Here is a 14,034-nt window from a genome sequence, read left to right as displayed (position 1 = left end):
AGCTCCTCCCTGTCTTGAATTTATAGACCTTCAGAAACCCAAATTTAAGGACAATCAAATTGTGCATGTTTTTACACTTCTGATGACATTTGTACAGAAGCTCAGCACATTGCATTCACTGGATAAAAGAAATTAGACACCTTATCTCGTAATTATGCTAAACAATCTTTGTAATTAACAGAAAATGATCTTGTAATTATGACAAAAGATCTCGTAATTACGAGAAAACATCTTGTAATTACGAGATAAGATGAAGAAAAAGTTCTTGTCCCATGTAAATCCTCGCTAATCTGGCAAAAATGATCAGTTAAAAAAAAAAAAAATCCAGCAAAATCTTCAAATCAATGAATATGTTTTATAGACACCATATCAAGTCACCCTAATAAGCACCTCCGGCAGTGAAGGACAGTATATGTCAGACAAAAGCACAAAGTGACAGATTTGGAGGTACAAGAATGCTACAATAAGTGCAATACAGTGTCAAAGTGGGCAACACTGGACATAGTTTCATTGTGTTGCATTATGATTATACATCATTTAAAAAAAATGTACATAAAGTGTCTGCATTAGTGTGAAGTGATACATAGAGGTATATGCCTAAGAGGAAGTCAAACATTTGACAAGCAGATGGTTTAGAAAGTGCTGTATGAAAGGACAAGGTGAAGATGATCCATTGTACTGTAGCATCATTTTGTTCAAGGTAGATTTCTGTTATATCATCCAAAATGTGGAAGGTAGCCAGATATTGGAACTTTGCATGAATGTGAGCATAACTGGAACAAATATAAAAATCCCAAACCATGAATGCAATTGCAAATACTGTTTGATCCACGTTAGGCAGAATTTTAAAGTCCTTTTCAATAACTGTTTATTTTGAAGCACATTTGTATTTTAATATTTTCCTCAGCTTTTGCTCAAAGTATTAATTTGAAAATTGAGATAATTTTGTTGGAATGTGTTTGAAATAAACAGATAAATTTCGTGTTGTTGCACCAACAGGTCTGTATATATCAGCGTGTCAACACGTAACATAAGCGAACAAATGGGTCTGTTAAGATGGACATTTCATATTTGGGAGTTTGTTGGTTAGATTGTGGTAATGATGTAAGTGGAATGTTACTGTCAATGCAGAAGAATCTTTATATGAGTCAATATAAATCTTTAAAAGGCTTGGAGTAGTTAAACATCAAATAATCCATGTAGTAAAAGTCATAGATCCGCTGTCTCTCCCACGCACTTATCTGAGAAAAGTATTTTTGTGTGATCTGCATGGAGGTCCTCTCAGCCGAAGGGTTCCTATCTTTAAAACTGGGGAGTGTGAGGTTTCGTGGTGCGCCAGCCCGTCGCAGGAAGAAGTTGGACTCTTCCTCCATGTTCTCAAACTTGCCAATGAAATCGTAGTCCAACAGACAAGGGTTGCAGAGCTGGTTTGCTGGCTCCCAGTGGATGTCCATTCCCACGGGCCGGTGGACATCCAGCAAGTACTGGACAAACTCCTGGAATGTGACACCATTGCCTGTGCTCAGTGCTGCCGAGGAAGCGTTTGCTCTGTATTTGGAGATGATGGGTTTGCCAAACAAAGAGTGGTAGTAATTGTTGGGATTCTCAAATTTGTCCCTGTAGGCGGATACCAGCCTCTCCAAAGGCTCTCGGGCAAAGATGAGTTTTGTGTAGGTTTCCAGACGCCACATTATTCCATGTCGGTCAAAGCTGTCCAGTCTCTTGAGGTGATTTCCATAGTGAACTGTGTCATGTTTAATATTTTGGGCATTGGAGGCCTGTCCTGCCAGCACCATGAGGGTCCTCTTCCAGTTGGAACAGCCTGCCTTGGGCACCTGGCAGTACAACAACCTGTACTTGTCTTCCACATAGATGTGGGCCACATGATGGCGTGTGATGGTCTTGGAGATGCTGCTTTTGTATTTGGCACACATTTCCTTCATTAGTTGTCGGCGTGCTTCCACGATATTGGAAAGCTTTTTCCAGGTCTCAGCGGGGAAGTAACCTGGAGCAGAGGAGGATGAGGGATCTGAGGACAAAGAGGCGGAAGAGGGCGAGGAGGTGTTATTAGTGTGAAGGATCAGCAGACTTGTTTTCAACAGTTTCCGATGTCTTTTGGTCACACGTAGGGACATGATGTCTTGCTCTGTAGATCCAGAAGTTGCAGATTGTTTTGTTCTCTCAAACTCTGGGAACTGCATCGGAGGGATGGGACTGGACAGGATGCTTTCAGCTGCTCGGTGGTCCTGATAATTGTCAGATTTGGCTTCTCGTATGTCCTGAGTACAAAGAGTCTGTAAGATAAACACAGATTTTAGATACTGTTACAATACAAATAAATTAGAACCCACTGGGACATAAACAGCCACGAAGCCAAGTGAAGGTATAAACACAGAAGCATTTATTTATTTATTTTTACCACACACAACTATCCACTTGCATTTAGCCCACATGAAGGCATCAGTACTCAGCTGGCCACATGGTGGTGCTGTTTCACTACACCTCAAATAAAGGATGAACTCAGGTACATGCAAATGTCACACTGCCCAATGCCACAAGTTAACTGAGCTGTAACATCATATAAATGTCTTATAAACACTCAGTGGTAAATCTAAATTAGAATCATCCACTGCCTGATTACCATCAGATGAGGCCCAAGGCCATCATGCATTCTGACATTTTATTTCAATTAAATGCTGTAACGGCATCATAAAGTCAATGGACTGGATGCATAATTTTAATTTTACAACAGACAAGGTGATGGGACCATCATGGATCTTGGCTCATCCCTGTTCCGACCTAAATAGCTGTATTCTTTCAACCCCAGGGGCATATGGAGGGAGTGGTTCCTCATTGTCTATTTAATGTGCACAGCAGGATTAGGACAGCATCCCGCCTCTCAGATATCATGGTTGCATTCATGTAGTCTCTCATTTATCCTGATGATCAAAGGAGATCAAGTTTGGGTCTTTGGGGAGAAGAAACACTAGTTTGCAACCTACTTTGTTGATTACCCTGCAGTCAACTTCAGCTTTATGAACATTGCTACCTGGAATTTATCCTTCATGTAGGTTTTACTGCCAGACCTGGCAAAGCAGGACATATTTATACTCAGAATATATGTTTATTCAAATTATCTTCAGGTTATCACCTCTGCCAAGGACATCACTCTAACCACAGGCATATTTCTGTTTCTCTGGCTCTTACTCAAAACGTGCTAGTGCCAATCTCCACAAAATCTGATGGAATTATTAACTCTGTCAAGAGGAAAAACCATTTCAATGACTTTTTACATACCAATGTAGGGAAGTTTTGACATTCAGTTTTATGTATTAAAGGCATGGTATAGTGTGCTATCTTACAACAACAAAGAAAGCATTACATTTTTCTCTGTTTTAGCCAATTTCTTAAAAAACACAAAACAAATTTTCATATTGCTGGGAACATATCAGCCACACACAAAATAAAAGGTACACAAATTGAAAGGGAAATATGACTTATGGCAAATTTGGTTGCATTGGATGTTTCTCAAATAGAACCATAGGAAAATCACATTATTTGGACACATTCAGATTATGTACAACCAATGTACAGTACATATTTAAATCATGCAAATCCAACAGCCTTTTTTTCAGCGACAGAAATTTTGAGGTGATCCAGATATAGGAATATATAGGAATGATCAGGGTGAAAGTGGCAATATTATAAGAAATATGGTTACAAATGTGATAATGTTAATTCCAATACAAAAATTCAAGGATTGTGTGGCCTCGGTAGAAGTACAGATGACTATGAGTGTCCTTCTAGTTTGGATAAAAAGTGTTATTCAAGCTTGGGCTCATTCAAACCTGAAATACAAGTTTTATATATTTAAATAGTTCCTTTTTCAGAAACAGACAAGACCACTGAAATCCACAGATGAAAATAATAAATTTAAAATGGATGGAATAATAAATACCCAAGTTATTTCAGCAGTATTTATCAGGGTTTGACCATTTAATAATCCTGGGCTCCATGAACACAACAACCTTAATGGGATGAAGTGTGATATATATGATCAAGGCTGCAAAAACAGCACCCTTTATTTTGTTATGGTTGTCCAATTTATTGAGGCCACTCGGGACAAAAAATGGTACCACTTTCACTAAATGGTAGGTAATGGCACCTCCAAAATGTATTGGAGTCTTCCATGGCCTAATATCTACCTGTGGTGAAAATTTGGTGAGAATCCGTGAAGTAGTTTCGACGTAATCCTTCAAAGCCTATATAAGGCTGACTGCGTATGTGTGTATGTGTGTGTGAGTGCACGTGTGCTTTCAACCTAAGGGCCCATTGACATATGTACAGTGGGGCAAAAAAGTATTTAGGCAGCCCCTGATTGTGCAAGTTCTCCTACTTAGAAAGATGAGAGGTCTGTAATTTTCAACATAGTAGGTACACTTCAATTATGAGAGACAAAATGAGAAAAAAAAATCCAGGAAATCACATTGTAGGATTTTTAAAGAATTTATTTGTAAATTATGGTGGAAAATAAGTACTTGGTCACCCATAAACAAGCAAGATTTCTGGCTGTAACTACTTCTTTAAGAAGTTCTTCTGTCCTCCACCTGTTACTTGTATTAATGGCACCTGTTGGAACTCGTTATCTGTATAAAAGACACCTGTCCACAGCCTCAAACAGTCAGACTCCAAACTCAACCATGGCCAAGACCAAAGAGCTGTCGAAGGACACCAGGAAGAACATTGTAGATATGCACCAGGCTGGGAAGAGTGAGTCTACAATAGTCAAGCAGGTTGGTGTGAATAAATCAATCAATCAATCAATCAATTTTTTATATAGCGCCAAATCACAACAAACAGTTGCCCCAAGGTGCTTTATATTGTAAGGCAAGGCCATACAATAATTATGTAAAACCCCAACGGTCAAAACGACCCCCTGTGAGCAAGCACTTGGCTACAGTGGGAAGGAAAAACTCCCTTTTGACAGGATGAAACCTCCAGCAGAACCAGGCTCAGGGAGGGGCAGTCTTCTGCTGGGACTGGTTGGGGCTGAGGGAGAGAACCAGGAAAAAGACATGCTGTGGAGGGGAGCAGAGATCGATCACTAATGATTAAATGCAGAGTGGTGCATACAGAGCAAAAAGAGAAAGAAACAATGCATCATGGGAACCCCCCAGCAGTCTACGTCTATAGCAGCATAACTAAGGGATGGTTCAGGGTCACCTGATCCAGCCCTAACTATAAGCTTTAGCAAAAAGGAAAGTTTTAAGCCTAATCTTAAAAGTAGAGAGGGTGTCTGTCTCCCTGATCTGAATTGGGAGCTGGTTCCACAGGAGAGGAGCCTGAAAGCTGAAGGCTCTGCCTCCCATTCTACTCTTACAAACCCTAGGAACTACAAGTAAGCCTGCAGTCTGAGAGCGAAGCGCTCTGTTGGGGTGATATGGTACTACGAGGTCCCTAAGATAAGATGGGACCTGATTATTCAAAACCTTATAAGTAAGAAGAAGAATTTTAAATTCTATTCTAGAATTAACAGGAAGCCAATGAAGAGAGGCCAATATGGGTGAGATATGCTCTCTCCTTCTAGTCCCCGTCAGTACTCTAGCTGCAGCATTTTGAATTAACTGAAGGCTTTTTAGGGAACTTTTAGGACAACCTGATAATAATGAATTACAATAGTCCAGCCTAGAGGAAATAAATGCATGAATTAGTTTTTCAGCATCACTCTGAGACAAGACCTTTCTGATTTTAGAGATATTGCGTAAATGCAAAAAAGCAGTCCTACATATTTGTTTAATATGCGCTTTGAATGACATATCCTGATCAAAAATGACTCCAAGATTTCTCACAGTATTACTAGAGGTCAGGGTAATGCCATCCACAGTAGGGATCTGGTTAGACACCATGTTTCTAAGATTTGTGGGGCCAAGTACAATAACTTCAGTTTTATCTGAGTTTAAAAGCAGGAAATTAGAGGTCATCCATGTCTTTATGTCTGTAAGACAATCCTGCAGTTTAGCTAATTGGTGTGTGTCCTCTGGCTTCATGGATAGATAAAGCTGGGTATCATCTGCGTAACAATGAAAATTTAAGCAATACTGTCTAATAATACTGCCTAAGGGAAGTATGTGTAAAGTGAATAAAATTGGTCCAAGCACAGAACCTTGTGGAACTCCATAATTAACTTTAGTCTGTGAAGAAGATTCCCCATTTACATGAACAAATTGTAATCTATTAGACAAATATGATTCAAACCACTGCAGCGTAGTGCCTTTAATACCTATGGCATGCTGTAATCTCTGTAATAAAATTTTATGGTCAACAGTATCAAAAGCAGCACTGAGGTCTAACAGAACAAGCACAGAGATGAGTCCACTGTCCGAGGCCATAAGAAGATCATTTGTAACCTTCACTAATGCTGTTTCTGTACTATGATGAATTCTAAAACCTGACTGAAACTCTTCAAATAGACCATTCCTCTGCAGATGATCAGTTAGCTGTTTTACAACTACCCTTTCAAGAATTTTTGAGAGAAAAGGAAGGTTGGAGATTGGCCTATAATTAGCTAAGATAGCTGGGTCAAGTGATGGCTTTTTAAGTAATGGTTTAATTACTGCCACCTTAAAAGCCTGTGGTACATAGCCAACTAACAAAGATAGATTGATCATATTTAAGATCGAAGCATTAAATAATGGTAGGGCTTCCTTGAGCAGCCTGGTAGGAATGGGGTCTAATAAACATGTTGATGGTTTGGATGAAGTAACTAATGAAAATAACTCAGACAGAACAATCGGAGAGAAAGAGTCTAACCAAATACCGGCATCACTGAAAGCAGCCAAAGATAACGATACGTCTTTGGGATGGTTATGAGTAATTTTTTCTCTAATAGTTAAAATTTTGTTAGCAAAGAAAGACATGAAGTCATTACTAGTTAAAGTTAATGGAATACTCAGCTCAATAGAGCTCTGACTCTTTGTCAGCCTGGCTACAGTGCTGAAAAGAAACCTGGGGTTGTTCTTATTTTCTTCAATTAGTGATGAGTAGAAAGATGTCCTAGCTTTACGGAGGGCTTTTTTATAGAGCAACAGACTCTTTTTCCAGGCTAAGTGAAGATCTTCTAAATTAGTGAGACGCCATTTCCTCTCCAACTTACGGGTTATCTGCTTTAAGCTACGAGTTTGTGAGTTATACCACGGAGTCAGGCACTTCTGATTTAAAGCTCTCTTTTTAGAGGAGCTACAGCATCCAAAGTTGTCTTCAATGAGGATGTAAAACTATTGACGAGATACTCTATCTCACTTACAGAGTTTAGGTAGGTACTCTGCACTGTGTTGGTATATGGCATTAGAGAACATAAAGAAGGAATCATATCCTTTAACCTAGTTACAGCGCTTTCTGAAAGACTTCTAGTGTAATGAAACTTATTCCCCACTGCTGGGTAGTCCATCAGAGTAAATGTAAATGTTATTAAGAAATGATCAGACAGAAGGGAGTTTTCAGGGAATACTGTTAAGTCTTCTATTTCCATACCATAAGTCAGAACAAGATCTAAGATATGATTAAAGTGGTGGGTGGACTCATTTACTTTTTGAGCAAAGCCAATTGAGTCTAATAGATTAAATGCAGTGTTGAGGCTGTCATTCTCAACATCTGTGTGGATGTTAAAATCGCCCACTATAATTATCTTATCTGAGCTAAGCACTAAGTCAGACAAAAGGTCTGAAAATTCACAGAGAAACTCACAGTAACGACCAGGTGGACGATAGATAATAACAAATAAAACTGGTTTTTGGGACTTCCAATTTGGATGGACAAGACTAAGAGTCAAGCTTTCAAATGAATTAAAGCTCTGTCTGGGTTTTTGATTAATTAATAAGCTGGAATGGAAGATTGCTGCTAATCCTCCGCCCCGGCCCGTGCTACGAGCATTCTGACAGTTAGTGTGACTCGGGGGTGTTGACTCATTTAAACTAACATATTCATCCTGCTGTAACCAGGTTTCTGTAAGGCAGAATAAATCAATATGTTGATCAATTATTATATCATTTACCAACAGGGACTTAGAAGAGAGAGACCTAATGTTTAATAGACCACATTTAACTGTTTTAGTCTGTGGTGCAGTTGAAGGTGCTATATTATTTTTTCTTTTTGAATTTTTATGCTTAAATAGATTTTTGCTGGTTATTGGTAGTCTGGGAGCAGGCACCGTCTCTACAGGGATGGGGTAATGAGGGGATGGCAGGGGGAGAGAAGCTGCAGAGAGGTGTGTAAGACTACAACTCTGCTTCCTGGTCCCAACCCTGGATAGTCACGGTTTGGAGGATTTAAGAAAATTGGCCAGATTTCTAGAAATGAGAGCTGCTCCATCCAAAGTGGGATGGATGCCGTCTCTCCTAACAAGACCAGGTTTTCCCCAGAAGCTTTGCCAATTATCTATGAAGCCCACCTCATTTTTTGGACACCACTCAGACAGCCAGCAATTCAAGGAGAACATGCGGCTAAACATGTCACTCCCGGTCTGATTGGGGAGGGGCCCAGAGAAAACTACAGAGTCCGACATTGTTTTTGCAAAGTTACACACCGATTTAATGTTAATTTTAGTGACCTCCGATTGGCGTAACCGGTGTCATTACTGCCGACGTGAATTACAATCTTACCAAATTTACGCTTAGCCTTAGCCAGCAGTTTCAAATTTCCTTCAATGTCGCCTGCTCTGGCCCCCGGAAGACAATTGACTATGGTTGCTGGTGTCGCTAACTTCACATTTCTCAAAACAGAGTCGCCAATAACCAGAGTTTGATCCTCGGCGGGTGTGTCGTCGAGTGGGGAAAAACGGTTAGAGATGTGAACGGGTTGGCGGTGTACACGGGGCTTCTGTTTAGGGCTACGCTTCCTCCTCACAGTCACCCAGTCGGCCTGCTTTCCCGGCTGCTCGGGATCTGCCAGGGGGTAACTAACGGCGGCTAAGCTACCTTGGTCCGCACCGACTACAGGGGCCTGGCTAGCTGTAGAATTTTCCACGGTGCGGAGCCGAGTCTCCAATTCGCCCAGCCTGGCCTCCAAAGCTACGAATAAGCTACACTTATTACAAGTACCGTTACTGCTAAAGGAGGCCGAGGAATAACTAAACATTTCACACCCAGAGCAGAAAAGTGCGGGAGAGACAGGAGAAGCCGCCATGCTAAATCGGCTAAGAGCTAGAAGCTATGCTAAGCTAGCGGATTCCTAAAAACACGCAAAGTGAATAATGTGTAAATAATTTAGAGGTGATTCAGCAGAAGGAGTGCTTTAGTTAAGGCACGTAAAGATTACACTGGGAAACAAATCGTAATTTAGATAACTAGATCAATCTAACTGCGCAGATTAAACAGCTAACAGATACAGAAAAACACCGCTGTGCTCCGGAACAGGAAGTGATACAATACCGTAGTGAGAGCCAACCACCAGTAGAGGCAATGAACTGTGGGAGCAATTGTAAGAAAATGGAAGACATACAAGACCACTGATAATCTCCCTCGATCTGGGGGTCCATGCAAGATGTCATTCTGTGGGGTCAAAATGATCATGAGAACGGTGAGCAAACATCCCAGAACTACACGGAGGGACCTGATGAATGACCTGCAGAGAGCTGGGACCAAAGTAACAAAGGCTACACACTATGCAGAGAGGGATTCAAATTCTGCAGTGCCAGGTGTGTGTCACTGCTTAAGCCAGTACATGTCCAGGCCCGTCTGAAGTTTACCAGTGAGCATATGGATGATCCAGAAGAGGATTGGGAGAATATCATGTGGTCAGATGAAACCAAAATAGTACATTTTGGTAAAAACTCAACTTGTCGTGTTTGGAGGAAGAAGAATGCCGAGTTGCATTCCAAGAACACCATATCTACTGTGAAGCATGGGGGTGGAAACATCATGCTTTGGGGCTGTTTTTCTGCAAAGAGGACAGAACAACTGATCCGTGTTAAGAGAAGAATGAACGTGGCCATGTTTCGTGAGATTTTAAGCCAAAACCTCCTTCCATCAGTGAGAGCATTGAAGCTGCAATGTGGCTGGGTCTTCCAACATGACAATGATCCCAAACACAACGCTCGGGGAACGAAGGAGTGGCATCGTAAAAAGCATTTCAAGGTCCTGGAGTGGCCGAGCCAGTGCCCAGACCTCAACCCCATAGAAAATTTGTTGAGGGAGTTGAAAGTCCATGTTGCCCAGCGACAGCCCCAAAACATCAATGCTCTAGAGGAGATCTGCATGGAGGAATGGGTCAAAATACCAGCTACAGTGTGTGCAAACCTGGTGAAGACTTACAGAAAATGTTTGACCTCTGTCATTGCCAACAAAGATTATGTTACAAAGTATTGAGCTGAATTTTTGTTATTGACCAAATACTTATTTTCCACCATAATTTACAATAAGTTCTTTAAAAATCCTACAATGTGATTTTCTGGATTTTTTTTTTCTCATTTTGTCTCTCATAGTTGAAGTCTACCTATGATGACAATTACAGACCTCTGTCATCTTTCCAAGTACGAGAACTTGCACAATCAGGGGCTGACTAAATACTTTTTTGCCCCGCTGTGTGTATATATGTGTGTGTGTGTGTGTGTGTGTGTGTGTGTGTGTGTGTGTGTGTGGCTTCTACTCTTTAAGGTAGGGACTAGATCTGGTTCAGCTGGTGTGTTTACTGAGCGCAAGTGTGGCTGTCTGGATGCAGTGTGTGGAGTTTCTCTACACAGATGCTGTCAGATACGTTGAGTGTCGAACATCACTGTTTATTTTCTGAAGAAAACAGGTAGTAAAATATGTACATTTGAGTTCTGGGGGACGTGGCGTAAATACATACCTCTCTGGACTGAAGTAGAGCACCTCCTAGCTTCACACCTGTGAGAGAAAACAGGCAAGGAGATCAACACTTAAGTAAAACACGCACATTGTCCTTATGGAAAAGATTTAGGAGTTCAGATGCATCGTAGCCTCCAATAGTTTAACACTTCTCTTCACTTAGCACATCTTGATTTGATCCCTGGCAAACCACCACTATTCTGCTACTCCACAGAGAGGAGACAGGTAGCTCTGTCTGGGTAATGAGCTGCCACAAGCATGAAAAGTTGGTAAATGAGTTGTGCTCCCTGTGGTAAACACTCGGGATGAGAGCTGGTAGGAGCACAGGAAAACAAAGTGCAATTTGTTTTAATTAGGGAGGAGATTAGTACTGAATCATTTCATCGAATAATCAATCAGACTGAAAAACAACTTCAGCATTTTTGATTATCAATTAATCACTTAAATGGGTAAAATTGTATACTTTATCAAGAAGCTATATAGGTCAGTAGGTGTCTTAAAAGCAGATATTAAAGTTCACAGCCCAAAGTGCAACATAGGCCAGGGGTGGGCAACAGTGTGCTGTGAAGGGAAAAGATGGTACATGTACTGTATTCCTTGCAATTGATTGCCTCAGGGTGAGCTCCATCCGCCAATTTAAAGTCCTGATCATCTGTGAAATGACCTACTCAGGTGATCAGTAACAAGGAAAACCTGCACTATGACGGACTAAGTGATACATCCCATACAAACATAAATTTTAAGTGAAACAAGTCAAGGACTGCAGCAACCAGTTTCTCTAACTAGCTTACAGTGTTGCATCAAACAAATCTCAAGCAACCAAGAAATATGGTGTAACTGTATAATTTGAAAGGATGCGAGCAACAAAATATCATTTTAAAAATGCTAACAGTCAGAAAAGCTGTCCATGGTCCTTCAAGCAGCAGTGTGGCATTTCAGAGGTGAAAATGAAATGGGGGCTGGCCATAAAATGTGCTTTGATTTCTTAAAAAAAAAAAAAAAAAAAAAGTTTTCAGAAAGTATTTTCCTCAAAATATGTCTTGAAAAAGGATGATCATTTTATAATCAAGGTGGTTTTATATGTGAAACAATACATGTTTCTGGTTACTTAACGAGACATTCAACAACATACAATAAACATGTTCATAGTTTATAAATTGTTTACAAGTGGTTAGTGTGCTTGTGGAAGGTTCTCAGTTCAAACCCCACCCCTGCCACATTTGTCCATGAAATGTGGAGTTGCATCAGGAAGGGCATCCAGTGTAAAACGTCTGCCAAATCAACATGCAGATCCAGCTTGGATCTGACCCCGAGTGCAAACAAGGAAGCAGCTAAAGGGACTTAATTGATAGTTTATAAACTGCTTAGGTAAATGTTAATAAAAGCCTCATGATGGTCAAGTAGTTAAAGCAGTGGACCGGTGAGCAGATGCTCCTCGGTTCTTATCACCATCATCCCAGAATATCATTAAGGGCCCTTGGGCAAGGTCCTTAATCCCCAAGTTGTTCTTGGTGTGCAGTTGACTGCCTGAAAGGGTGAATGTGAGGCATCACTTTAAAGCACTTTGACCATGAAAGCTCTATATAAATGCAGTTTATTTACTATGACTATAGCATTACAAACACATAAGGTTCTCTGTCATACAGATAAGAAAAATCAAAAGGTTTACAGCAAATGGACATCTTGTGAGTTTCCAAGGTGCATAAAGGGAAATGATTATGGTCCGACGTCTTCACCAGCGGATAATTGGACTTTTGCGTTTAACTGATGTATCATATGATATTGAATTTGTATGCACAACTCCAAATGCACTGAATGGATTTTAATGGACATGCACACAATGATTATGTGAAGATGTGCATGAAAGAAAATAACATCAGTCCAACAACTCTGAAGGGATATAATCAGACTTATATATATATATATATATATATATATATATATATATATATATATATATATATATATATATCATATTTTAATCAATCAATCAATCAATCAATCAATCAATCAATTAATCAACTATATTTTGTGGAATTTGTGGATCCACTGATTGCAGAGAAGTTGAGTGACCTATTTGGAGTGTTTGAGTGTGCGATTGTCCTGGTTCATGACAAAGGCCCAGGCTTTCAAAGACTTCCTGGACTCGGTCATCAGAAGAGTACCTGTGTACCTGCGGTGTTAGTGCTGAACTTGTTGGGACAGTTATTTAGCTCAGCAATAACATTCATATTTGTGGATCCTTGGCCTTTGTGATTGGGAAACACCTGGGACGAGCTCACAGAGTGATGAGATCACTGGACAGAGGTGTTTGGTGATGCTGATATCTTTACAGGAGAACAACGGTCCTGTCTGTGTCTTTGGACACTTCATTTGCATTGTCTCAGTCCACCCAGCTGTAAACATGAGTAACGGTCTTGGCTCAGGAAGTAAATGTGAGTCATCAATGTAAAGTGCGTTTCTATCTGGAAAAGCCTAATAGAAATGCAATCCTTCTACTTCTTCCTGTTTTACTTCATGATTGTGAGACTTGGATGCTAACCAAAGTGACGTTTAGATGTCTCTGGGTGTCCGACTCTTTGCAGGATCCTTGAGTACTGCTGGAATTAATTAATGTTGGAATTGTTACATAGGGAGACTCAGCTGAGGAGTATCACTTGCACGGTGAAAGAGAGTTAAGCCTGGTTCACACGGCAAGATAATTTGGCCGATATCGGACCCGATCTTCCCCTTCTGACAATCTTAAGGACGCCCTGACAATCGTGATGACACTAAAGATAATCATATCAGATATTCCTGCCATGTGTGAGATGTGTTAACAGCACTCTGATCTCCTCGGAAGGACGTCTGGGGCGCTCCGATCACCAATCAGGGATATTCAACATGTTGGATTGTCTTGGCCTGATATTGCAGTGTGTGTGGTGTCCCCCCGACCACAAACGAGCATGTAGCCTGCTGAATGTGACATGCAGCCAATCAGAAAGCGAGGTGACAGAGGTATTCGGGGTTTTCATGTATCCCATAATCCCTTGCGTGCCAGAGAGTCACTGCAGTCAAAACAACATGAGAATCCACATGATGACAATTGTAAATGAATATTATACTACAAAAATTAAATTTATGCTTTTCGTCACGTTAATAAGAGACTGCTGCATGATAACCTGAAAACTTGCTAAAACAATTAGAACAAATA

At 40.5% G+C, this 14,034-nt stretch overlaps 1 protein-coding gene across 2 annotated transcripts in view; it reads right to left on the bottom strand.

The window, feature by feature from the left end:
* Positions 1–389: 389 nt before the first annotated feature.
* LOC117524068 (carbohydrate sulfotransferase 8-like) overlaps positions 390–14,034 on the bottom strand; it is a 936,330-nt gene continuing 922,685 nt past the window's right edge. The window contains exons 3-5 of one of the 2 annotated variants that reach the window (XM_034185802.1): positions 10,843–10,880; positions 2,090–2,294; positions 390–2,005 (exon numbers count right to left, since the gene is read on the bottom strand). In XM_034185802.1, the coding sequence (XP_034041693.1) occupies positions 1,149–2,005; positions 2,090–2,294; positions 10,843–10,880 (1,100 nt within the window). In that variant the 3' untranslated portion in view covers positions 390–1,148. Of the gene's footprint in view, positions 2,295–10,842; positions 10,881–14,034 lie in introns of both variants that reach the window. The other variant, XM_034185795.1, reaches the window with a different exon arrangement.

The sequence above is a fragment of the Thalassophryne amazonica genome, chromosome 2 (assembly GCF_902500255.1).
Source record: "Thalassophryne amazonica chromosome 2, fThaAma1.1, whole genome shotgun sequence".
Lineage (NCBI taxonomy): Eukaryota > Metazoa > Chordata > Actinopteri > Batrachoidiformes > Batrachoididae > Thalassophryne > Thalassophryne amazonica.
This window is presented reverse-complemented; position numbering and strand designations above follow the sequence as displayed.